At 52.8% G+C, this 24,976-nt stretch overlaps 2 protein-coding genes across 6 annotated transcripts in view; one reads left to right on the top strand and one right to left on the bottom strand.

Annotated features, from left to right (window-relative positions):
* Positions 1 to 5,223, top strand: part of LOC103666456 — a 9,903-nt gene extending 4,680 nt beyond the window's left edge. For 2 of the 5 annotated variants that reach the window (XR_569504.2, XM_040619165.1), the window contains 2 exons: positions 1,149 to 4,479; positions 4,971 to 5,223. The gene's annotated coding sequence lies outside the window, so the exon portion shown is untranslated. The remainder of the gene's footprint in view (positions 1 to 1,148; positions 4,480 to 4,970) is intronic. The other 3 variants (XM_040619167.1, XM_040619166.1, XM_040619168.1) reach the window with 3 other exon arrangements.
* An 8,093-nt stretch (positions 5,224 to 13,316) lies between these two features.
* On the bottom strand, positions 13,317 to 24,165 carry LOC103666747 (ornithine decarboxylase-like). The gene is made up of 11 exons (XM_008694826.2): positions 24,028 to 24,165; positions 23,339 to 23,512; positions 22,678 to 22,850; positions 22,069 to 22,203; positions 20,999 to 21,164; positions 20,342 to 20,489; positions 18,266 to 18,366; positions 17,190 to 17,407; positions 16,405 to 16,474; positions 15,537 to 15,634; positions 13,317 to 13,506 (listed from the first exon to the last, which is right to left on the bottom strand). The coding sequence occupies exons 1-11, from the start codon at positions 24,163 to 24,165 to the stop codon at positions 13,317 to 13,319; spliced, it is 1,611 nt and encodes a 536-aa protein (XP_008693048.2).
* Between the last annotated feature and the right edge of the window lie 811 nt (positions 24,166 to 24,976).

Below are 24,976 nucleotides of genomic sequence, written 5' to 3'. Positions count from 1 at the left end.
GGGGGGTGGGAGACGGGAGAAACCGAGCAGGACTTCTGGGTTTCTAGCCCGGTGGGTTGACGATGGCCACAAATGCTCTGCTCCTATATTGAGAGTTGGAGACTGTTCCCCTCCCCCGAGTCTGGGCAGCCTCAGGGACATTTGGACCTCTAGGCTACCGTGTGACTTATACTGGTTTCCAGCTCCCACTGGAACAGAGGGAAGGGACTGAGCCTGGGTAGGCTCCCGTATTAGAAGCTAGGCAGAGAGGGAGGAATGGTACAGTAGACTGAGCAGGTGGCCAGGGAGAGAGGAGGGAAGCCAGGTAGCAGAGGTCAGGCAGCCAATAGGAGAGAGTGTTTCAAGACGGAGGGAGAGTTGACCTGTGTGCAATGTGACCCAAAGGCCGAATGAGCTGAGCACAGAGAAACATCCACTGGATTTGCAACAGGGACATCGGGCGACCTTGCTGAGAGCAGACTTAGTGGAAGAGAGAGGCTGGAAGCTGGAGTGGAAGGGGTGGAACAGCAAATGGGAGCCAGTGAACTGGAGAACACAATCATAGGCAACGTTTCAGAACGTGTTGGTGCCAAGGCAAGCGGAAAGCTGGAGTGTTGGCTGGAAGGGAATACGAGGGTCACGGGAGCGTTTCCTCCAACTATGGAGGCTACAAAACCGAGTCTGCGCTAATGGTCCTGACCGCTAGGAGGGGAGGGCCAGGTGATACAGAGGAAAAGGATTACCCTGGAGCAAAGTCCCTGATAAAATAAGGGGGGGGGGAGGGGGCAGAGCTCAGAAGATAGAGCTGGCTTTGAGAGGAGCGGGGAGGCCAAAGAGAAGGGGAGATGGGTTTGTAGATTTCGGCAGACGAAGACCAGGGAGGCTCCTCCGATGGTTTCCATTTTCCCAGTGGAGTGGAAGCAAGTCACTGCCAATGTGAGACAGGCGCAGAGGACGGGGTGGAAGACCAAGGGTTAGGTTTGAAATCATTATCACAACCAAGGCCACTGGAGAAACAGAGTAGGAGAGCCAGCCGTGCGGAGTGACCATTTAGAGTCACTGCCCGTGAACTTGTGACGACCTTGGCCCGCCAGTCTGTTCTCTGTCATACGTGGCAGGTGCCAAGCATTAGCCTTTCCCCCAGGTGACCCAATTATCTCAATTTACAGATGAGAAAGTCAAGACTCAGAAAGACTTTCTGGCTCCCCCACACAGCTGTTGGGGGCCGAACAGGACCTCAAGCCCAAGCCCAAGCCCTGAACACCTGGACACACGCTTCTGCCGAGGCCAAATTTGTGCAAGGGCTAAGTTGACTCTCATACCTGGTAGTGTTTGTGGTTTTCGGTGGTCAGTGCGAGTGGGAAAATGCCGAGCAGAGAAACACAGCTTTCCCTTTTGTGTAATATTTCTGCATCACTGGTGTTGGGGCCAGTTGGGTACAAAAGGCCCCCGGGTGCTGCTTCCTTGCAAAGTCTATGTGCTGAGTAATGACACCACTGAGCCGTCTTCACCCCCGGAGTACTGGGATATTCGGGGTTAACAGCTCCCCCTCATCTCTTAATTATCTGCCCTCCTTCAATTCAGCATCACTTTCAGTAAAGAAGGCTCCCCGGGGATAGGAAGCTTGGTGAGACCACCAGCGAACATCTCAGAAGGCTGGTCCAAGCTTTGAATGCCTGTTTACAGAAACACGTTACTTGATGTTTCCGCTGATCTTCTCACCCGGGAATGTGAATAAGAGGGTCTTGAAAAGTTCAAGAGGCTCTCCCACGGCTGCCAGCACATTTTACACTTGGCCTTTCCATCCTGAGCAGAAAGTGATAAAACCCCAACAGATGGGTGAATTCCAATCCAGTGGGAAGAGTCACTTTTAAGAGCTGCGTCCCTAAGGGGAAATACTGTTATGTGACCCTAGTGGTCGTGATGGGTTGAATGAGGCCCCGAGAAAGATATGTCCATGTCCTAATCCCTGGGACCGATGAATGTTACTTTATTTGGAAAAAAAGTCCTTGCAGATGCAATTATCTTGAAATGAGATCATCCTTGATATCCGGGTGGGCCCTAAATCCACTGGCCAGTGTCCCTACGAGAGATAGATGGGGGGCAACACTGAAGAGGAGGGAGGCCTTGTGACCACAGATGCAGAGATCGGAGTGATGTGACCAAGGCACACCTGGGGCCACCGGAAGCTGGAGGAGGCCGGAAGCAGCTTCTCCCCGACAGCCTCCAGAGGGGGAATATACCTGCTGCAACCCCAGCACCGTGAGAAGATACGTTTCCCTTGTTATCAAGGCTGTGGCAGTTTGTTGCTGTAGCCCTGGAAAACGAATACAGCGGTCTTCCATTTCAAGGCTCTACGGGGTCTGAGATCTGTGTGTCCACTGGAATGTGCCAGATCCAGGGCTGGATGCAGATCGAGCCAGGACAAAGCAGCTTATGTTGGCCAAAACAGAGCAGACTGGCTCAGCTCAAATCCACTCCTCTTGAAGTGGTTCAAACGCTCATCTGTGCGCTGGAGCCCGACGCGAGGTTCAGAGCGCAGACCAGGAGCCGGAAGGAAGAGGTTCAAATCCTGCCTCTGCCTCTCCGTAACCAGGGAACCTGGGGCCAGTGTCTTAAGCTCTCTGTGCCTCAGTTTCTCCATGTGTAAAACGAGGACACCGTCTCTACCTGTGGGGCAGGTGTGAGGATTATATGACTTAATATATGAAAAACCCTTGGAATCATCAGGGCAAGGTCAGGGTCTGCTATTATTAAACGAACCCAAATCCAAACGGCCGTACAGGAGTTCAGAATAGCTGAGTAGATGCAAATGTGCTTAAACTGACATAAAGTGAGTCGAACCCGTTGAAAGTAGGTGATGCTGGTGTAAACCTGCTCGGACGTCTTGGGTGGACCTGTACTAGCACCAGATTACATCGGTCACACGGGGCTAGAACAGGTCTGCACCCCGCACAGGGGGTCTCTGCTGTCTGTGTGCGTCAGCTCGGACAGAAGCACACGGCCTCGCGCATTTCCCAGGAGCAAGTGACTACGGGCAGAGGGCCGTGGGAGTGAGTCCACACCTGAGATGGACCGCGACAGGCTCTCCAGTCAGCAACACAGTCAACATCTCCTAAAAGGAACACCTTTCTTACATCAGGTCAAGGCTCGACAATCAGGACCCTATCTCACACTGATTAGACAGGAGACGGAGATCTTGCTCCAGGATCCTGAGGAATCTCCTGGAATCCAGGGACAAGAAGGGCAGCGGAAGCCCCTGGGGATCTGGAAGGTTGCCAGAACCCAGGAGCCCCGTGTGTCTGGTGCAGGGAGGGCAAGCCACGTCCTCAAGCCCGGTAGCTCAGCGAGCAGCAGGATGAGACGAGGGAGACCCTTGGGAGTTCGGAGTTTCAGCCGACACACCAAAGTCAGGGGTCATGCCAGTGCTCACGCAGGTGCCCCAACTCATGGGAAGTCCCTCGCCCCCCACTGGCTTTCCCCCACCCCCAGGGATGCTCTCTCCAGGGGGAACCAATAATACAAGCTTGTTACCCGTGCCTCCTGCAGGTGGGGGAAGATGCAGGGCGTGGGGGTGGGGGGACACCCAGGCGGGGCTCAGGGCCAGCAGGGGACCTGGGGTCTCTGAACTCAAGGCTGGGTGGGCAGCAGCCCTTCAGTGACACCAACCAGAAGCAGAGAAGACGGGGGAGGCCCCGGGAGAGTGTCCCTCGTGTCGCCACATGGTTGTCTGGACACAAATGTGCTCGGGCAGAGAGAGGCGTGCGGGTCAAGGGCCTGGGTGGGTGGGAGTCGGGGGCCTTCAGGACCTGGCTCTGCCTCTGACATGCCCTGTGACCTTGAACAAGCTGCCAATCCATCTGGGCCTCACGACCCCATTTCTGAAATGAGAGGGAGAGGGAGCCCGCCGTGGTCACTGAGCGCTCTCCGTGCCTACAAAAGAGAGAGCTCTTCCAGTGCATTCCTCTCGTCTGCAGCTGCAGAAACGAGATCTCTTGCTCCAAGATCCTGAGGCATCTCATAGCGAAGGGAAGGAATCCGGCCACAGTCACTCAGCACGCGGGCGGGAAGTGAAGGGCGCTGCCATTTCTTGTCCATCCACTGCACGCTTGATAAACCACCTCCTTCCTCCGTCCCAGCCAGCGCGACGCCCTGAGGACCTGCCACCGGCTGGCTGCCTTCTAAGGGCGGGTCACTGGACGGGAATGATCTCACCGAACCGCCCACCAACGCTCTGAGCGATCAGCCCCATTTCACAGATGCGAAAACTGAGTTCCAGAGAGATGACTTGCTCAGACACAGCTATTTGAATTCTTGTCTCTAATTCTCCAGAGGCACAAGGGAGAATGAGGAGGAAATACCAGAGGTCAAGGGTTCCACGGAGGACATGCCCCTGAATCAGCCCGTAGGGGCAAGACGAGGGAGCAGGCTGAGGCCGGAAAGAAGCTCTGAATAGAAAGTGCCCCACTGATTCATTTCAGATTTTTTAAAAAGACGTAGGTATGTATTTATTTATTTATTATTTTAGAGAGGGGGGAGGGGCAGAAGGAGAGGGAGAGAAAATCTCAAGCAGACTCCCCACTGAGTGCAGAGCCCGACACGGGGCTCCATCTCATGACCCTGTGATTATGACCTGAGCCGAAACCAAGAATCGGACACTTGGCGCCCAGGCGCCCCCCACATTGATTCATTTGAAAACAATTTTTGATTTTTTTCATTCATTAATACATCTTCAAGGTTCAAAAATATAGTGAAAAAGCATGGAGTAAAGTCTCACCCTCACCCCTGAGCCTCCTCTGCCCTATTCTGACTCCTCGCTCCCACTCTCCATAGGTCCCCACTTTTTATTAGCACCTCAAGAAACCCTTTTAGAGTTTCCTTCTTCATGTCGAAAAATGAGCGTATGTTCATAACACCCTTTTTACATAAAAGACAACAAACTCCATGCACTGTGCTGTACTTTTTTTTTTTTTTTTTTTTTTACTTGTCAGGCATCTTGGAGAATTCTATCAGCAAACAGAGCCTCTTCGTTCTTTTGTAACACGGTCCATGACGCTGCTGAAGAGACAGAAATGATTCATTTCACCGATTCTTACTGATGGACGTTTGAGCTGTTTCTAGGGTTTGGGTGTTTTATTTGTTGGTTTGCTTTGGTTTCGGTGTAACAACAATGTTGCGATAATCCCGTAGCTACTGTTTCATATGCACCCATGTATAGGTGCAGAATAAATTTCCTGAAATGGATTGCTGGCTTGTGGATGCTGTATTCGTTTTCTTTTCTTTTTTTTTTTTTTAAAGATTTTATTTATTTATTCGACAGAGATAGAGACAGCCAGCTAGAGAGAGAACACAAGCAGGGGGAGTGGGAGAGGAAGAAGCAGGCTCATAGCAGAGGAGCCTGATGTGGGGCTGGATCCCACAACACCAGGACCACGCCCTGAGCCGAAGGCAGACGCTTAACCGCTGCGCCACCCAGACGCCCCTGTATTCATTTTCTATGGCTGCTTAGCTCACAGGGCATAGTGGCTGTATTAGCTCACAGTCTGCTGGTCAGAAGGCCAGCCCCGGGTGGTGTGTGCTCTGCTCAGGTCAAATCAAGGGGTTGGCAAGGCTTAGTTCTCGTCCTCTGGAGGCTCTGGGGGAAACCTGTTTCCAAGCTCATTGCTGTCATTTGCAGAGTTTGGTTCCTGGTGGTCATAGAACTGAGATCTCTGGGTTTCTGGGCGGCCATCAGCTGGTGGTCTCCCTCGGCTCCTCGATGACATCTGTATTCTTTGCCATGTGGCTTCCTCCAAATGGCACGATGAATTCTTCTCAGGCTTCAAATCTCTGACTTCTCCTTCTGAGACCAGCCAGGGAAAATTCTGTCTTTAAAGGGCTTCCCTGATCTGGTCCAGCCCACTCAATGTAATCTCTACCTTAAAATCAACTGATAGAGGACCTTACTTACATCTGCAAAAATCTCTTTGCCATATAATGAAACATAATTCTTGAGTTCACATTTTCTCATATTCACAGATTCCGCCCATGTTGCAAGAGATCACACAAAGGTGAAAGCCATGAGAGTCGCCTTAGAATTCTGCCTAACACAGATGTATTTGTAATTTTTATAGATATTGCCATTTTGTCCCCACAGGGGTTGTGCTGAGAGAACGCCCCTCCCCCAGGGATGATGAGCTTGCCTTCTTTTCCCGCGTCACCTAAAGGACGCTATTCAACTTTTGGCTTTCCGCCAATTTGATGGGTGAAAAGTGGAACCTACGTGTATTTCAAATTTGTGGTTATCTTATGAATAAGGCTGAGGATTTCTTCAAAAGCCTCAAAGCCATTGAGAGTTCTTTTTCAGTTGAGCTTCTGGTTTTGAGTCCTAGAAAGGGCTTTCTAACTGTAAAGTCAATCAAAAACCCTCCCATGTTTTCTTCTGATGTTTTTACGGTTTCATGTTTTGATCCACTGGTTCTTGGAACCGGCAGCTTCTCTCATCATTTCCTCAGCAGCGAGTACAAAGCTGGACCCCAAAGGGCTTGCGGATTGGGGTAGAGGAAGAAGCTGCCATGGTGGAACTCTCTAAATGCTGGGCTCCGTGAGCTCTGCCAGAGATCCCAGCCAGCAGAGCTTCCGCTTCCCTTCCTCCAGCACTCATTGTGTCCTAGGGTTGGCCCAGGGGACCCAGAGGTAAGGGGGTCCCTGCCCCGCCTGAAGATCTTCCGGTCTGGGGAGTGAGACAAGCACATGGCCAGAAGAGTCCAGATACAGAATGAAGCTAAGGGCACAAGGGAGGGGGAGGGGGATTCTGGTGAGGGTATTTGGGAAGCTTCAGGGAAGAGTTGGCCTCTGACCCGAGCCTTAAGGAGGGGAAATGTAATGGTGATGATGGGGGGGAGGGGCCCAGCAGGAGCAAAGACAGGGAGATGGGAAAATCAGCCTGAAGTGTAGGCTGGAGAGAAGGATTTAGTGAACCATGAGGTCCTCAAGGGTAAAGACAGGGTATGACTTATCTCCATGCATCAGCCAGAGTTTGATAAATGAAATGAAACAGAAGGGACACGGGTCTTTGAATCCCAGGCTTAATCATTTTTCCTTTACAGTGAGAAGCAAAGACCTCGAAGAAGCCCTTGGCTCTGCCCTCATTCAGCTCAGAACCTGGTCACTCTCTGCACACCACTGCCCCCTAGCGGCAGATCTGGGAGTTCTCCATGACTCTCCTCAGGGGCCAGGTGGAGGCGGAGGGAATCTGGGAACTGAAGGTGGGGAGGAAGCTGAGTGGCATCTCAGAGCTTTGAAAAACCATGAAATCCTAGTCTGAGAACGTCTGAGTCCAACAGGCCCTCAGGGGCCATGTGGCCTGACTTCTTCATTATGTATGGAGAAACCAAGTCTCAATAAGGATGCTGCCAGGGAGTAGAAAGCACCAGGCTCGGTTAAGATTCAAAAAGCCCAGCAAGGGGTGCCTGGGTGGCACAGCGGTTAAGCATCTGCCTTCGGCTCAGGGCGTGATCCCGGCGTTATGGGATCGAGCCCCACATCAGGCTCCTCCGCTAGGAGCCTGCTTCTTCCTCTCCCACTCCCCCTGCTTGTGTTCCCTCTCTCGCTGGCTGTCTCTATCTCTGTCTAATAAATAAATAAATCTTAAAAAAAAAAAAAAAGCCCAGCAAATCCCAAGCAGGATAAATGAAAAAAAAAAAAAAAACACCTAGAAAGGCTCTATATTGTATGATTCCAATTCTAGAACATTCTGCAAAGGCAGAACCATAAAGACAGTGAACCGATCAGTGGTGGCCAGGGGGTTGGGGGGAGGGAGGACGTTTAGGTGGAGCACAGGGAATTTTTAGGGCAGTGAAATTATTTTGTATGATACTATAATGTTGTATTCATGTCATTCTACATTTGACTCAGGTCGTGATCCCGGGGTCCTGGGATTGAGCCCCACCCCCATCAGTTCCCTGCCCAGCAGGAGTCTGCCTCATTCTCTCCATCTGTCCACCCCCCCACCCTGCTCATGCGCACACGTGCGCTCTCTCTCAAATAAATAAAATCTTAAAAAAAAAAAAAGAAATAAAATACATGACAAAAATGATAACTAAGTCAGGAGGTGAGTAAATGTAATTAAAATTTTTTAAGGTTTTTGTATTGTCTTGGAGTAAATGTGTTGATTAACTCTAGACTTGAATAGGCAAAGTGTGCAGCTTATAACCTCTAAGATAACCAGTAAAACAATAAAAACAGTTACCTCACAAATTAGGTAAGGGTAGCAGAAGTCTCTTCTGGGTGAGGTCTACTATGAAATACACATATTTATTGATAGCATACAAAGTGGATTTAAGACAAGAACTGTCAGGAGTAGAGAGGACACCTGTATAATGATAAATGTATCAAGTCATCAGGAACATACACCAACTTATATACACCTACAAATCAATAAGAAAAATACAATCTAATCAAGTGATGGTTAAAAATATTGGAACAGGCACTTTACAAAAGAGGAAAACCAAATGACCAATAAACATATGAAAAAGTGCTCAACCTCACTAGTAATCAGAGAAATGCAAATTAAGACCACAATAAGATGTCACTACACATTCATCATATTGGGATAACTTCCAGTTTGAACAATGTCATGTACTGGAGATTATACTAGACATACGCACAGGCAAGAAAACATGACTGGTAATAAAGAGAAAAAATAGACAATAGTGTCAGAACCGTAGTGATCCACAAATTGCGGTTAGTAGACAAGAGCTTTAAAATATCTTTGATAATATGTTAAAGAACATAAAGGAAAGACTGACAAAGTGGATAAAAAATAGAGATTGTCGACAAAGAAGTGGAAGGTATTTTTAAAAATAATCAAATATTCTAAAACTGAGAAATACACCTGAAATTAAGAATTTATTGGATATGCTTAACAGAAGACAGAGTAAAGCAAGACAAAAGATGGTATTAGCAAACTTGAAGACAGTTCAACAGAAAACACCCATGCTGAAACGCAGCGGGGAGAAAGGGCAAGAACAGAATGTAAGAGATATGCATAGTCCGAAGGTCTAACATTTGTGTAACTGGAATCTTAGAAGGGGAGAAAAGAGAACTGGGACAGAAGCAATATATGAAGTGATGTAACTTACAATTTTCCAAAAATGTTGGAAGATATCAATCCGCAAATTCAAGAAACCTAGTGAAACCCGAGCAGGATAAAGACAAAGAAAACCACACCTAGACATACCATTGTCAACAGCTGAAAACGGAGGCAAAGAGAAAATCTTAAAAGCTAGGTGAAAGAAGACACAACAATAAGATTGAGGTACACATTTCAACAGAAACTATGAATCCAGAAGAAAATGTCATGACATTTTTAAAGTTCAGGAGGAAAAAAAAAACCAACCCTGCTAATCTACAATTCTATTCCAGGGGTAGGGGGAAATCTTTTAAGAATTAAGATGAAATTGGGGCACCTGGGTGGCACAGCGGTTAAGCGTCTGCCTTCGGCTCAGGGCGTGATTCCGGCGTTACGGGATCGAGCCCCACATCAGGCTCTTCCGCATGAGCCTGCTTCTTCCTCTCCCACTCCCCCTGCTTGTGTTCCCTCTCTCGCTGGCTGTCTCTATCTCTGTCAAATAAATAAATAAAATCTTAAAAAAACAAAATAAAACACAAACTTAAAAAAATAAAGAATTAAGATGAAATGAAGACATTTTTATACGCAGAAAAGCCTGGGAAAATACATTGCTGGCAGACCTGTACTATAAGAAATATTAAAGGAAATTCTTCAGACTGATCTCAGATGGAACCACAGATCTTTAGGAGTAATAAAGGGCATTGGGAAAAAAATAGGTGCGTAGGGGCGCCTGGGTGGCTCAGTCATTAAGCGTCTGCCTTCGGCTCAGGGCGTGATCCCGGCGTTCTGGGATCAAGCCCCGCATCAGGCTCCTCCACTGGGAGCCTGCTTCTTCCTCTCCCACTCCTCCTGCTTGTGTTCCCTCTCTCGCTGACTGTCTCTCTCCCTGTCAAATAAATAAATCTTTTTTTAAAAATAGGTGGGTAGGGGCGCCTGGGTGGCTCAGCTGTTGAGCGCCTGCCTTTGGCTCAGGGCGTGATCCCTGCTTTCTGGGATCGAGTCCCACATCGGGCTCCCTGCTCCACTGGGAGCCTGCTTCTCCCTCTCCCACTCCCCCTGCTTGTGTTCCCTCTCTCGCTGGCTGTCTCTCTCTCTGTCAAATAAATAAAATCTTTAAAAAAAAATAGGTGGGTAAATCTAAAATAATTGGTTATCAAACAATAATAGAAATGTCCTATTGGGTTAACAACATACGTAGAATGAATACACAATAATAGCACACCGGGTAGAGGCTATAAATAGCGTTGAACTTGATGTGTCACATGCACAGAGATCCCTAGGCTTCAACTCCCAGAGATCCTGATTCAGGTGCCTAAACGAGGCTCCCCAAACCGCCACATTTAAAGAAACTCCCAGATGTTTTTATATAGCCATCCCCCCGGATGCATTTTAAGAAACACTGTGAAGGTGCTGGGGAGCCAGGGAAGGATTTTACAGAGAAATGACAGGACTTTTTCACTCTAGAAAGATCCTTCTGAGGACCGTGGAGGGTGAGTTAGAGGAGCCTGGGGACTGACTCATAAAGGCAGAGAGATGACTCAGGTCTGGCCATCGGGGCAGTGGCCTTGGGATGGGGTGGGGCGCAGAGATGAGAGATGTTCAAACTTCACAAAGCCTTTCCAAATGCCCAACACATATGAATCTTTGGGATTTCAGTATGAGATACCAGAATCCCAGGAAAACTTCAGAAGTTCCTTATATCATACATTATGTCATATTTTTCCTAACACTTTTTGTGTTTTGAAAAATAATGATTGACCATAATAATAATTGGTGAACATTTTTCTGTAAGAGGGCTATACCAAACATTTCAGAGGTTTGCTATTTAAAAACTACATTTTTGAGGTGCCTGGGTGGCTCAGTCGTTAAGTGTCTGCTTTCGGCTTGGGGCGTGATCCCGGAGTCCTGGGATCGAGCCCCATATCGGGCTCCTCTGCTGGGAGCCTGCTTCTTCCTCTCCCACTCCCCCTGCTTGTGTTCCCTCTCTCGCTGGATCTCTCTCTCTCTCTGTCAAATAAATAAATAAATAAATAAATAAATAAAGTCTTTAAAAAAAACACTACATTTTTAAACTACATTTTAATATGTGTTTATTATTATAATGAGCCAAAATGAGAAGATACTATATTTTAATAACATGTAAAAATGATCTCTACCTTATATAGACATTTGACCACAAAACACATTAAAAAGGGGAATGTTAGCTCAAAGCAATGTCGAATAATAATTATTTTTTAAATGGAATGATAAATCATGAATGTTTACTCTTTAAAAGCGCCTCTTAAAATGAAAATTTAAACACATCAAGTATTAGTTGCCCTTGAGCTTTGTTTTTATGATAAATATTTCAGAAGTAGAGACACGTATCTCATTTTGCATTGATGCTGGTTGAATTCAGTGTGTGTCCAAACACAGATTCAAGTTGGGTATTAGGGTACACATCGCTTCCTACAACTTTCCTTTCTTTCAATGGTGGAATATTTTGCTTGACAAAGAACTATAGCCTATAGCAAATAATCAAACCCTGGAGAGCGCCAGCTAACACGATTGGGTTAGTGTTTAAGTAACATGTTGAAACTGCCACTTTAGGGACTTCTTTTGCTTCCAAAAGTGTATTATTTTTTGGAACACCACTCATAGGATCTGCAGAAGGCATGCTCGTAACTGTGTCTACAAACTTGTAAATATTCATTTTATTTATTTGTTTTTCTATTAAAATATTTTATTGACTTATTTATGTATTTGAGAGCGAGCGAGGGAGAGCAGAGAGGGAGAGTGAGAGGGTGAAGCAGACTCCCCCCTGAGCAGGGAGCCCGATGTGGGGCTCGATCCCAGGACCCTGAGATCATGACCTGAGCTGAAGGCAGATGTTTAAACCACTGAGCCACCCGGGTACCTGTAAATATTCATTTTAAACACGTTTAAAAACTTAATCACTTAACACATGCGCAAGAGTGACTCACCATTAGCCACAGACAGGGTCACAAACACACTTATCCCTCGGCAGCAGCTACAAACAAGCCTGAATACACCTCCACCAATTCTCTCCCGCATACTCCTGTCCCCGGTCCCAGAAATACCAATTTTGACCTTTGAGTCCACGCGCCAGTATTTCCTGCTCTCGCTTTGGACAGGTCAGTGAGTTCCTTCAAATCTGAAACCTCTCGATGTTGAAGGTTAAGCTTTAATTGTCACAGGAGAATAATCCTAGCTTTTCCTGCCCCTGGAGGTTGGTGTCACACAAGCCAAGACAGGAGGAGCTCCAAGGACCGAGTGGTCAGCTGTGTGAGTCAGGTGGGGGCTGAGAGAGGCTGCGGACTCCCTGAGAGCGGGTCAATGTCATGACCCTCCCGACAACGTTCGGCTCTGACCGCTGCACTTCTCACGGGCTGGGCGTCAAGGGCTCCATGGGATCTGGAACCTGCCTAAATCTTGCAGAGCCTCAGGGCCTTTGCCGTCCTGTTCCCTCTTCCTGCAGGATCTTTCCCGACCCTCTCAGCCATCAGGTCTCTCCTCCAATGTCATCTCCCAACCACCCTCTCCAGCCACTCTCTCTTTTAATCTCTTCCCAGCACCCAGCACCATTCCTCATCTGGTTTGTTTACTTGTTTAGTATCTGCCTCCCCCACCCCAGCCCCCCAACGGCAGCTCCGCAAGAGCAATACTCTCTCCTGCCTTATTTCCTGCCGAATCCCGGTGCCTAAACACTGTCTTCCGTGAATACTTACTGAGTGAACACCTGAGCGGATAGGGTACACCAAGAGCAGAGGAATTTTAAGGTCACCTCTCTTGACTTCCGTTTTCTCATTTGTCAAAGCCGGTTGGTGGGGAGCAGGGGGCGACGGTGGGGAGGCGCGGGGTGAGAACTCCTATCTCATGCTTTCAACAGGGTGTAGTTGGACCCAGACAGTGAATCCGTGGTGGGCTAAGCAAATCCTGCGCAGTCCGTCTGGGTGCAACACCGCCAATGGCCAGTAGGGGGCAGCAAGTCACTACAGTTGAACGTGACCACACCTGGGGCTCCCAAGACCCAGAACACCTGAGGTTTAATCCCCCAACTGCCAACCTTGCTTATTTTCACCCTCTGGGGTGCAAGACCTTCTTAAACACAGCGTGCACGCCCTGCTGCCCTGAAGGGAGAACACCGACCGGCGTGTGAATTCAAATACCAGCTCTGCAGCTTACCCCTGGTGCCCCAGCTTTGTTTGCTTCTCTAATGTGGGCGTCATCGTGAGCTCACAGGGTCGTTCTGAGTCGCCAGCAGATACGGCTCTGGAAGGACAGTATGTGGGGCCACGAAAGGGCTTTGAGGACTGCAGGGACTTCGGGGTAGCCAGCTGGAGCCTGGACCTGCAGAGACCCCCAGGAGCACCCCATTCTCCGGCCCATCTATGGCCATGGCCACCATGGTACACCTGCACCCACGCAGTGGAACGTGGCTGAAGACCAGCACACCAGATGGCCGGTCTCGCTCTAGACCGACCCCCGCAAACCTTGGGTGGGCCCCGTGCTGGCCATCTGACCCCATTTCACTGGCCCATTCACTCTCCCGCTCTTGTGACTTCCCCACCTCTGCCCTCTCCTCCAAACACCAAGACCCCCTCCTGCCCCCTCCCTCACAGCCCTGACCTTATTTCTTTTTTTCACTAATCAGAAGAGAACTCCACTTTCTCCCAAGGACCTGTGACCCCCGCGGTGTTCCCAGCCTCCCACGGTCCCCTGGGATGTGCAGTCTGAGCTTCCCCCCTCCCAGGTTCAGCTCTTGCGACTGTCTCCTCTCTTCTGCATCTTAATTATCTTCCCTGCTAGCTAGCGAGCAGGCCCAGGAGCCCACAAACTGTAATAGCTCTCATCTTAGAATAAACCTCCTAATAAAGAGATAGAAATTGAAAAAAAATAAAAATAAAAATAAACCTCCTGACCCAACCTGCCCTTCTTCCAGCCACCTTCCCATTTCTCGCTGCTGCCGGTTCGGGCACAACTCCCTGGAGGAGGGGCCCACAGCCACCCTCTCTGGACCCCACTTCCACCAACCGCCCCCTTCCCTTGCACCAGGTCTCTGGTGCAGATCACCAGTGACCTCCTCTTCCCAATCCCACCCTCGGCCCTCACCTCACCCACCTGTGGGCCGTATTGGACAGTTGGGCGTTGCCTCTTTGAAAGGCTTCTTCTCTTGTTTTCTGTGCCTTGTGTCTTCTCTGGCTGGGAGGCCCCAGGGATGTAAAGTCCTCGGGGTGCCGACGCCAAGCATGTTCGTTTCCCCCATACTGAGCCCTGGCCCCGAACCCAGGGCTGCTGTGTGACTCCATCTGGCGGTGGCAGAGACCGCTCCAGCCTGACTTGTCAACACTGAGTTCTGGATTTTCAGCCCTCCTAACCTGCTTCTCCTCCCCAGCGTCCCAGTTCATGTACCAGCCGCTCTGGCCAAAAGCCCTGGGGTTGTCCTTGACTCCTCTCCTTGCCCCAGGTACCCCAGCGCGCCCCTCAGCCGATCCTCCTGACACAACCTGTCCACCGTGTCCCGAACTGGCCACTTGTCACCACCAACACCCTGACCGCCCATCGTTTCCCCAAACTGGCAGGAGGCCCTCAGATTCCCAATGCCTGGACCTGCTCAAACCCTCCAGGCTTTTCCCTCCAGCGCCCAGGAAAGTCGAAGCCCTGCCTTCCCATGAGGCCTGACAAATCACCCCCCAGCCCTCCCCCTGCCTCCTCTCCCGACACTGCCCCTCACTCACTCTGCTCACCCGGCCGCCTTTGTTGTTGTTGTTAACAGTCTCCATCCCTGGCATTGGACTTGCGGTTTGCTATGCCTGGGACTCTGACCCAGTGACCACACAGCCTCTCTCTGCCCTCAGGTCTCTGCTCCCGTGCTCCCCCTCGGACTGGCTACCGCCTCCTTCTGCCTAAAATAGCGTATCTTCCTTTATTCACTACCCTCTGCCTCTGCTTTATCATTCCTCATAGCAGGTACTTTGTTGTATACGTGCTATGTGCTTGCTCACGCTGTCTCTTTTCCCAACTGGAAGGTAAGCTCCGAGAGCCTGGGTTTTCGTTGTGTGTTACTGTGCCTAGAACATTCCAGACACACACTAGCCCTCAGATTCCTGCTGAGGGAACGGATAGATGGTGGATGGGTGGATGGATGGGGGGATGGGTGGATGGATGGGGGGATGGAGGGATCAATGGATCCGTGGGTGGATCGAAGAAGGGAGGGATAACCACAATTACAGCATCAGAGGACGAAACACAAACACAACACACACCCTCATGTCTTGCATCTGATTAAACTTTCTACTTTCCCTAAAGCCCACTTAGGTTTGTGCTTCCAGACTCTTCGGAGGGCAGAGTTCAGGCAGTGGGAGGAGATGAATTGGGAACAGGCTGCAGGCTGTCTGAGACCTCTGGCTTCCTGGCGTGGCCTCTGGAGTCCGTCCCTTCTCACGTATCTGGGGGATAATTCGCCTTAGTCGGGGGATGCTGGGAGATTCCTCCGGTGTTAGCGGAGCTGAGGAGACAGCAGCAAGATGGGTGGGGCTGAATCTGGGGGACAGACAGGACAATCACGGAGGTGGGGGGTCAGCAAACGTCTCCTCAGAAGACGCTTAACAAGGACACAGGACACAGGAGGTGGGCGGCTTCGGCCTCTGGGCCCGCACATGCCAAAGGAACGCGGTAGTCATCCTGACGTCTCCCTGCCCTCGCCTCTGCCGACCTCCTTCCCTGTAGGACTCGCTTTCTTTTTGAGCTCAGAGCTCCCCACATACTGTTTTGTAGTTTCAGCAGGTCTAGAAGACACACAGTAGCACCCACCCTATTTTGGAGTTGGCTGTTTTCACACCCTATCCATCCAACCTCCCAGTCTGGGGGCTTCCAAGACCGAGGCCAGGTCTGCACACCCACAGGGCTGGCCCATTAGCTGTGTGGTCAGAGGCTACGCCTGCTTCCTGAGAAACCCCAGACCCTGGGGCAGTGGGGGGGGGGGTCTCTGAGTGGGCCAGGCCTGGGACCGGGAGCAGCCAGAGGCAGGGCCCCGGACATGAACTGAGGGGGAATCCCTGCCTAGGGATTTGCATTATTGGACTTACTCCTCTCCACAACCCTGTGAGGGGGATACTAATATCCGAGGGGAAACTGAGGCACTGACACCCCTGCCGGTGTGTGGGGAAGCCTGGAGTCACTCCAGGCCGGTCTGAGCCAGTGTTCTCACCACGAGTGGGGGAGGGGGCATAGCTCACACAGACTTTCCTGCATCAGCACAGGGGTCACTAACTGAACGGAAGGAAGGTACTGGTCAGGGCAGGCCGCCTCACATCCAGGACATAGCCTTCGAGGGGCACTTGCTGTCGGGGTACAAGGTTCTCAGCCCTCCCCGACCAGGGTCTGGGGCATAAGGAGCAAGGAGGATGGGGGCGGCAGCCTGAGGGGCTAACCTAGACTTCAGTCAGGCCCGCTCTGGGAGAAAACCAGTTTTGAACATTGAAAGTTGCCTCATCAAACACTCAATGCCCAAACCTTGGCCTCCCCCTTGTCCCCCCCACCCCGCTTTTCCCCACGTGGCATACCAAGACGTCGGGAGCACCTCCACGGCCACCTCCCAACCTAAGGCGCTGCCCCCAGCAGGCTCCTGTGGAAGGGATGTGCCAGTAAAGGAAGGTTCTAGAACTCCCTCCCCAGGGGACCCTGGGGCCGAGCCTGTGAGGGACCCTGAAACTGGTAGGGAAGGGACATCTGAGAAGGAAACTGGGGAGTGGTTGCAGACAGAGCAGAGTGGGGGCCTGGCCAAGGGACTGAGGGTCAGCTGGGGCCACAAGGCTGCCTGATTCTGCCCCCGAAGGTGTGCACACCTCAGAGCTGGCAGAGCCACCCAGGGGGCTACCTTGGGCTTACCCGGGAAGCAGCTATAACAGGGTCAACACCAAAGGCAGAAGCCAATGTCAAAGGTCAGTCAGACACTTTGGGTTTTGCTGGGGCTGGTGGGGGAAGCCGGGTGTTTTTTGGGCCTGGGACTGCAGAGCTTAGCCACATTCTCCGTGCCAAACTCAGATCCTGATGAGATTCCCTCAGTGCCCTGCCCCTCCTCTCCCCCTCCGGACACCTGAGCTTGGGGTCCATGGCATAGCAGACGGAGGCGGGCAGGAAGCCGTTGAAGGTGGAGCTCATGGTGGTGGTGTAAGCGCCCATGGAGGGGAAGACAAGCCAGTCACCCACATCCAGCTCGGGCATCGTCACCTCCCCTGGCAAGAGCTTGTCAAAGGCATCACATGTGGGACCATAGAGGGTACAGGGGAAGAGGGGCGGCTCTGAGCCGAGCTCCTACAGGGAGCAAAGAGCAGAGACTCAGAAAGGGAAGAGCCCCAGCGGGTCCCCCCAGCCCCCTCCCCGGGCCAGCCGGGCACGCCCACAGGGCCCCAGCGGGAAGGCACCCACTCGGACACTTATCAGCCACCCACCGTGACCCATGAAGGCGTGGTCCGCTGTGCCAGGCACTGTTCTCAACCCTGTCCTCACGGGGTTTATAGTCTAGTGACACAGCCCCGCCCTGCCCATGCACAAGTGCGGGCCCAGATGGGACCTCAGTTGTCCCTGTACAATGGGAAGATTTTATTCCATAGCCACTCAACATACTGGCCTCATGGTTGGCAGCCGCTGGAGTCACCTGGGGAGTTTTCACACAGGACTGACGCCAGGCTTTCAGCCCACTTGGGATTCTGGTTTCAGCCGTCTGGGGCATCGCCTGGGCATTAGGGTCTCTTAAAGCTCCCCAGGTGACCCACTGTGGAGCCAAGTTTGAGAATCTCTCCTTCCTAAGTCCCCTGCACCGCCAGCATGTACGGATTCTGGAAACAACCTGTACGTGCAGAGATGCACGTGGAAACACACAGAGCCGAGCAGATGTGCATGCACACCTGCACAGACTCACGTACCTACACGCCCCCCTACCTGCGCCGGTGTACGTCGGCAGCCCCCCCCAGAAGTGCCTATGCAGGTGCACACGGACACCCGTGTGCCTGTCCCTGAACACGCACGCGGCATGGCAATCTGCAAAGCCATCGACAGTCTGAGCTCCTTCACCTCCCCACCTGCCACGGTGATCCCTGCCTCTCGGGACTGGAGGCTGCAGGCCGTGGCCCGGAGACTAGGAACCCCTGAGCCACACTGGGGCCCCCTTACCTTCACCACAATGGGCATCTTGGGGACAGGCTCCCTGGAGAAGATGCGGAAGATGCCGTAGTGACCCTCATTGAGGTAGTACAGCAGCTTGCGGTGGCCTCCTGGGAGCGGGGGGAGGGCGGCAGTGAGGTGCACGTGGCCAGTCTCAGCACTGACCCTCCACGCCCAAGTGTGGAACCCTCGGGAGGGGTCCCGATCCGCAGGCCAGCGCCGGAGAACTCCTGCTCTCTGCTCCAGGAGCTTTCCTGACCCCATGCCAGGTTGGGGCCTGTCCTCTGGGCTCCCGCTGTCCCCTCTGGACAGCAGGCTTACCTGCCTCACCCCTTCCTGCCCTCGAAAACCACACTGGAGTCTCCCACCCTGGCTTTTTGCTCGCTCCTTCTGCTCCTGCCCCAGCTGGGTGCTTCCCCACCGGCCCCGCGAGGCACTCCAGGCCCCCTGTTTCTAGGGAATTGTGAGTAAAAACTTCTCCCTTTGGGACAGTGCTTTCCATGTCCGCATGTTACCTGGTGCAAACGGACCTCGACACATTTAAAACGAGCGCCAGACTCTGACGTGCGCGGAGTGGAGTAGGAAATCCCTCCCTCCACCGAAATACTCTGCCTCGAATCGCGTTGCTGAAGTAAGCGTGCGGAGACCTTCTCATTGCCCCACCGCACTCCTGGTGCCTATGAAGCTGAGGTCACCTATGATCCCGAGATCCTTCAGACGTGACCTACTACCGAGCCAGTTTCTTCACAACCACTTAATCCACATAATCTAAACTTGGGATTATACACAGGCATTCCAGCTACTGCTTAGATGCTCGCATCTTTCTGAATATTGTATCCCCCCCCCCCGGGTCTTCTTCCCACCATCTTCTCCCTGGTGTCAGTCACCCCTTCTCCTCCCCACTCCCGCAGCTGCCATTACTGATCCTGTCTCCAGCGACCCCAGCCCCAGGTGTCCTAAGCCACTTCGCCATGACATCCTAGAGGCTGAGAGCTCAGCGAGCACACCAGCATTTCAGGCCAGGCAGACGGGGGCCCTGCCGTACCCCTAACCAGCCGTGCCGTGTGGACAAAGCCCTTCCTCTCCCCGAGCTTCAGTATTTCCACCTGTAACGTGGGAGCGACCCAAAACTACCCCCCCAGGATTGTTGAGGAGAAGTGAGACAAAAATAGGTATTTCACCCAGAATAGAGACTTAATTATTAGCAGCTCTTATTATTTGGAAATAAAAATAATAAGCCCCAAATCCTTCTAACCTGGACTTCTGTTAACGCTGGCTACCGTCCTGTGCTGCATATCACAATAGTCTCTAACAACACACTTTGTGGGGAAATGAAATCCGTTGACACAAGCGCCTTTGGGATTAAAAGCTGTGGGCCAGCATGTGTCACAAGGGTAAGGGAGGAGATTAACGGGATTTATAAATATTTATACGTCAGTTATCACGGAGCCACAGAATAGAGTGGTGAGATCTTTTCGTACTCTCTATCTCGTCATGAAATTGAGTTTCTGGTTAGTTCACTGTGTGAGAACAGCCACCCCAGCCCATCCCTGATGCAGAAATAGCAATCAAAAAACTCTCCCATGATGGTCGACCTCAATTGTCAGAAGGTTTCCTGTCACCCTCTAGATGTCACCCTTAACCTGCAGGCCCCCGCAATGACACTCTTGCCTTCCTGTATTTGTTCTAAGAATTTGTATCGACTCGGTGTATTTTTCGTTATAATAATCTGCACCTGCTAGAAAGCACTTGCTGGAAGAATTTCAAACGCCCGTTGGCAGCACAGTGGTGTCTGTGGCCTCATGAGCGGTGTTCTGTGACTTTGCCTCCATAAATGCCATATAAATGCCTGGGCTGCTCAGCAAGGGTAAGGACTTGGTCTGGGTTCTCTGCCTCCCAGTCGGCTTGAGAACGACTGAATGGTGATACTGACAGGTTCATTCTCATACCCGATTCACAGCTTGTCTCTCACTAATTAGGCACTGGGGGTGGAGCCCAGAACTTCTGTCCGTCCTCTTCCCCAGGGCCTGAAGACGTCTGCAGGGTGCCCCCCCCCCCCCCCCCGCCCAGTGCTGGCCCACCCACCAGGCTGCAGCACAGCCTTCTTGGCAATGATGTTGACAGCGGCCATGCAGGCGGACGCGGCGTAGAAGCGCCCCGGCTCCGCGATGATCTCCACACCGCTTCCCACGGGGAAGTCCTGGGCCAGCACAGCATTGATCACTCTCGCCATCTGCAGAGACAGACCCAGACCCTAATAGGACCTACGTGGGGGGCATTGCCTGCGCCATCCCCCTTCGTTCCTATAATAGCACTGTGGGGAGGTGTTACCATCCCCACTTTACTAGGGAGGAAACAGAAACTGCGGCCCAGAGAGGAGAAGTCACTTGTCCAAGGACACACAGCAAGTGTATAGGCTGTGGACCGGGAGGGGTCTGAGTTCGGACCCCTGGAAATCAATACATGGTCAGCCAAGATGGGCTGTTCCCTGGGTCGGGGGCATAGTGAACTTCCACCTGACGGCAGGTCACGCACGGACAGCAAGTAACATGTCTGCGCTCACACAGGCTCACATGGGCACACGGGCCACGTGCATAGAGTCAGACAAAGACCTCTCAACAAAGACAAATCCCAGCTACACGCATGCACACGACTCGGTGACAAGAGCTCCCCCTACATAGGAGCGCACGCACACATTGTCCCCGACCCCAGCCCAGGCTTCCTCTCGTCCTCCTCTCTGACCTCCTCAAACTTAGGCTTTAAGCCCTCCTCTCCCGGGAAGCCCCCTCCGATGTCCAGGAGGCTCATGTCGTGCCCGGAGGCCCGGCCCATCTCGAACACGCGCCGGCAGTCAGCGAGGGCCTGGGTGAAGGAGTGCGCCGTCTGGCAGTTCGAGCCCACGTGGAAGCTGGACGCAGGTCAAGTGCAACGTGGAGAAACACACACGGGAAAGTAAGGGGGACACTCCGAAATGCCAACGCGGGTAAAACGCGGGGACCAGCGTGGATACACACACCGGGACACACGTGAGGAAGGCGGCCGCACAAACACGCAGCCCTGGATTTATGTGTGGGTGTCCCGGGAGACGCACACGCTGCCTGTGACCGGCCTTGAGTTGGGGTGCTCACGGTCATAGGGCAGTCACTTCTCTCAGCTGCCGCCTCCCAGTGCCCCCATTGCAGGGCTCCCCTTCCCCTCCTTAGAGGCCGTGTGATGAGAACCCCAAATTCCCTCCCCCACCCCCCGCAAGCAGGCGGGCTGAGGAACCAATCAGGGCCAGGTAGCGGGAGGCGAGGGAGGCCCTCAGCTCAGGTGCAGAGTTTAAGGGGTGCCAAAATACTGAGCCATCAAGGTAAATAGCATTTAGTAGTGTGATATTTTTAAGAAGCAAAATTGATGCATGTTTTCCCCAACGGGTAAAACACAGAAATTTTAAATAAAGGCTAAACTGGTAACAGTGATTGGACCCCAAGGCAAAAGGAAAAGTCAGGAATTCCAATCCTCTTTCTTTAAAATTTTTATATTTTCCTCATCATGGATTTTTTACATTGATGTTGATTTTTTAGATATTGCATCAAGATGTTATTTATCTAGAGTACTAAGGTTTTTTTGGCACCCCCTTACATTTTTCACCCAAGGCGGGTGCCTTCTGGCCCTGCCCGAGTCCCAGGTAACACCCAGCTTCTTTGCTGAGGACAAACGGAGCATCTTAAGGCCCAGAGGGGCCACGGCTGACCAGAGGGCAAAGACTGGGAATTGGCAGTGCACACCAGGACCCCTGCTTCCCGGGCAGGGAAAACCAGCGCCCTCACCTGGCTCCGACCACCGCCAACCCCAGGGCCCTGGCAGACTGGAGCAGGTGTTCACACACCTCCAGGGTGGCCCCGAACTTGGCGCTCAGGGGGAATGAGCTCTCGCTGTCCTGGGTCCACAGCCGGAGGACCAGCCTGGGAAAGGGTGCGAAAGATGCCAGCGGTTCTTAGCCGTGCGAGCTCCGAGGCCTGGAAACTTCACCCCGCCTACCCCCCAATCTCTCCCACCTTCCCAGAGGCCCCCTGCCTCGTTCCTCTGGACTGAGTCCCAAGGAATGAAAACACTCACCACTTAGAGACTTCTGACCAAGCAAGAAAAAACAGGAAAGTGATAAAATTATAAATACACCTTCTGTAGGCCTCTGTGTTACAGGATCAGAGATGTTAAATAACCTTCCCAAGACCACACAGCATGTGCCCATGAATCGGCCTCCCTGACTCCAGCGTGAGTGTATCGGCCTAGACCTCCTGTGCTTGAACCTCTCCCGGGTCACCTCATCTGGTGCGCAGATGGTTGCAGAGGCCCAACTCCTCCGGCAGAGGCCCCAGGCTTGCCGTCCCTCGCCCCACCTGTCTCCCCACCTGCCTGCACCACCCCGCCGATCTCACCTGGCCTCGGGGTGGTGCTTGGCCACCTTGGTCAGCTCCTCCTCGCTGTCGAAGGTCAGGAGCCGCACCCCCCGGCGGGCAGCGTACTGGATGTGGGAGACAGGCTTGCAGGGGTTGGCGTAGATGATGCGTGAGGGGGCCACGCCCAGGCCCAGCACCTGTTCCAGCTCCACCTGGCACGGGGGACAGTCAGGGGCTGCCTCCCTCTGGGCCCAGAAAGCCGGGGCACGAGCAACAAACAAGTGAGGGGCCGCCCTTGACCGAACCCATCCTCTGCACCTGGCACGGCGTTGGGCATGTCTGTGCCGCTTAGGCTTCTAGACGACCGTCAGGAAAGCAGAGTTGGCCCCATTCTAAAGAGGAAGAACCTAGGGTGTGCGTGAAATGTCTGTGCCGGGACAGGAACGGGGCCTGTGCTCAAAGCCTGTGCCCCTCGGCTCACTGGCTCCCGTCACCTGCCCCCGTCACGCGGCCCAGCAGCAGGTCGACCCCTATCCCCATAGTTCATTCATTTCTTCCTTCAAAATCAAGTGAGTATTTCCTGTGTTGGCCACTGTCCCAGGTGCCGCAGGCCCCACTCCCAGATCCCCGGCGGCTGGCCGCTACCCCCAGGACGTGTCAGGCCCGCGAGTGAGGCCCCCGGCAGCGGGCACGGGCTCACCTGGCTGGCGCAGTCGAAGCCGGTGCCCAGGGTGGCCAGGACGCGCAGCACCCAGTTGCTGCTGTTGCACTTCACCGCGTAGAAGGGTGAGACCCGTGGCAGGGCGCGGCGGAAGGCCTGATGGCGGCTGGCCAGCACGCCCAGGTTGGCGACCATGAAGGGGTCTCGGTGGTCCTGCCAGGGCCGGGGAAGAGGGAGGGGAGGCTGCGTGGTGGGTGCCTCACTTAGCCTTCACAATGACTCTATGTGTTCAGTACTAGAGCTACTGCCATCTTACAGACGGGGCAACGAGGGCTCAGACATGGGAAGTCACTGGCTCAAGGACGTACAGTGAGAACGTGGCAAAGACAGGCTATGACCCCAGATCTTCTAACTCTTCGAGCAGCGAGACGTGAGGGCCACAATGATCTTTGTGGATCAAAGCAGGGGCAAGACAGCTCCAACCCTCAACTACACAAACCGGCGCTGGGCAATTACAATTCCACGTGGGGATGGGAGGTACGAGAAGGGGACAGAGGAACTACTCCATGACCCCCAGCAGAATCCAGCTTTGGAATAAGACCTAGTAAATGGAGCTATAGAACCACGAAACAGTCTTATTTCTCGTCCACCAAAGTAGGGACTGAGACTCGCCCTCTCTGCTCCCTACTCCCTTCCACCCTCACCCCTCCCTCCTTCTCCCTCCATACTGAATCAGAGAGCTCCTGGATCTTCTTCAGGACCACCTGCCAGGCGGATTCCCCAGGCCCCAGCGCGATGAGCTCCTCTGGCCATGTGCTTCCAGGGGGTCCTTGACTCCCCTTCGGGTTCCCAAGGGGGACGTTCATCCCCGACACTCCAACAGATCCCTCCAGCAGGCACGGTCCTGGTGTCCTGGAAAGGTTTTGCTCTCAGGATCTAGCCTGCTCCCTTCTCCCAGCTCCCTGCAAGCCCCAGGGGCCAGAGTTCCCCGGGCCAGTCAGTCCTCGGCCCTCCCATTCACCCAGAGAGCTCCATGGAGCCCTAGTGAATTTTCCCATCTGTAGGATGGGCCACTGGCCTGGTCCAGCCTGCTTCAGAGACATGGTGGGAGACGGAGCAGATGGACACACCGTGCATATGGAGTAGAAGATTGGCGTCCTTTTCTAGGCTCCTTCACACACATGTCCCCACCCACAAGTGAGAAAGCAGAGGCACAGAAAGGGTAAGCGAAGAGTTCAAGATCTTCAGATTACGAGATTTAGAGTTAGGGCCTAGGACATGATCCAGTCCGACACCCCCACTTTACACACAGGGACAGGAGGAGAAGGGAGGAGACTGGCCCAAAGTCACTAGCTGGTCAGTGGCTGGGCTAGGACTGGCACTTGAGCTCCCTAGAGCAGACACGGGAGCCACTGTTGGCCACACACCCCCAAGACGGAAGTGAGGGCAGCCCGCAGTCGAAGTCTGTCTGTCTGTTTCAGCAGTTAGGACAGCACCCCTGGTCCCCACTCCACACCCGGACTCACTTGGCGTCCATCATGACCTGTTTCTTCAGGCACAGTGCAGGGGACTGGGATCTATGGTGTCCTGGGCTTCGGGTGAATTCCTGCAGGAAGAGCGCAGCTCAGCCCAGAGCTCAGGGGCTGTCCCACCCAACCTTAGCGCCCCCCGCCCCCG

This window comes from Ursus maritimus, unplaced genomic scaffold, assembly GCF_017311325.1.
Source record: "Ursus maritimus isolate PB19 unplaced genomic scaffold, ASM1731132v1 scaffold_32, whole genome shotgun sequence".
Classification (NCBI taxonomy): Eukaryota; Metazoa; Chordata; class Mammalia; order Carnivora; family Ursidae; genus Ursus; species Ursus maritimus.
Note: the sequence above shows the minus strand (reverse complement) of the source record. Positions and strands in the feature narration are given on the sequence as shown.

What these genes read in the sequence shown, in the direction of transcription:
- LOC103666747 (XM_008694826.2), bottom strand. Translation starts at nt 24,165, where the DNA reads ATGAACGTCCCCCTTGGGAACCCGAAGGGGAGTCAAGGACCCCCTGGA. An exon ending in AGATGCCCATTGTGGTGAAG is followed by an intron (nt 17,408 to 18,265) that starts GTAAGGGGGCCC and finishes TGCTCCCTGTAG; the next exon opens with GAGCTCGGCTCAGAGCCGCC. An exon ending in TCGAAGGCTATGTCCTGGAT is followed by an intron (nt 15,635 to 16,404) that starts GTGAGGCGGCCT and finishes TCTGTCCCCCAG; the next exon opens with ATTCAGCCCCACCCATCTTG.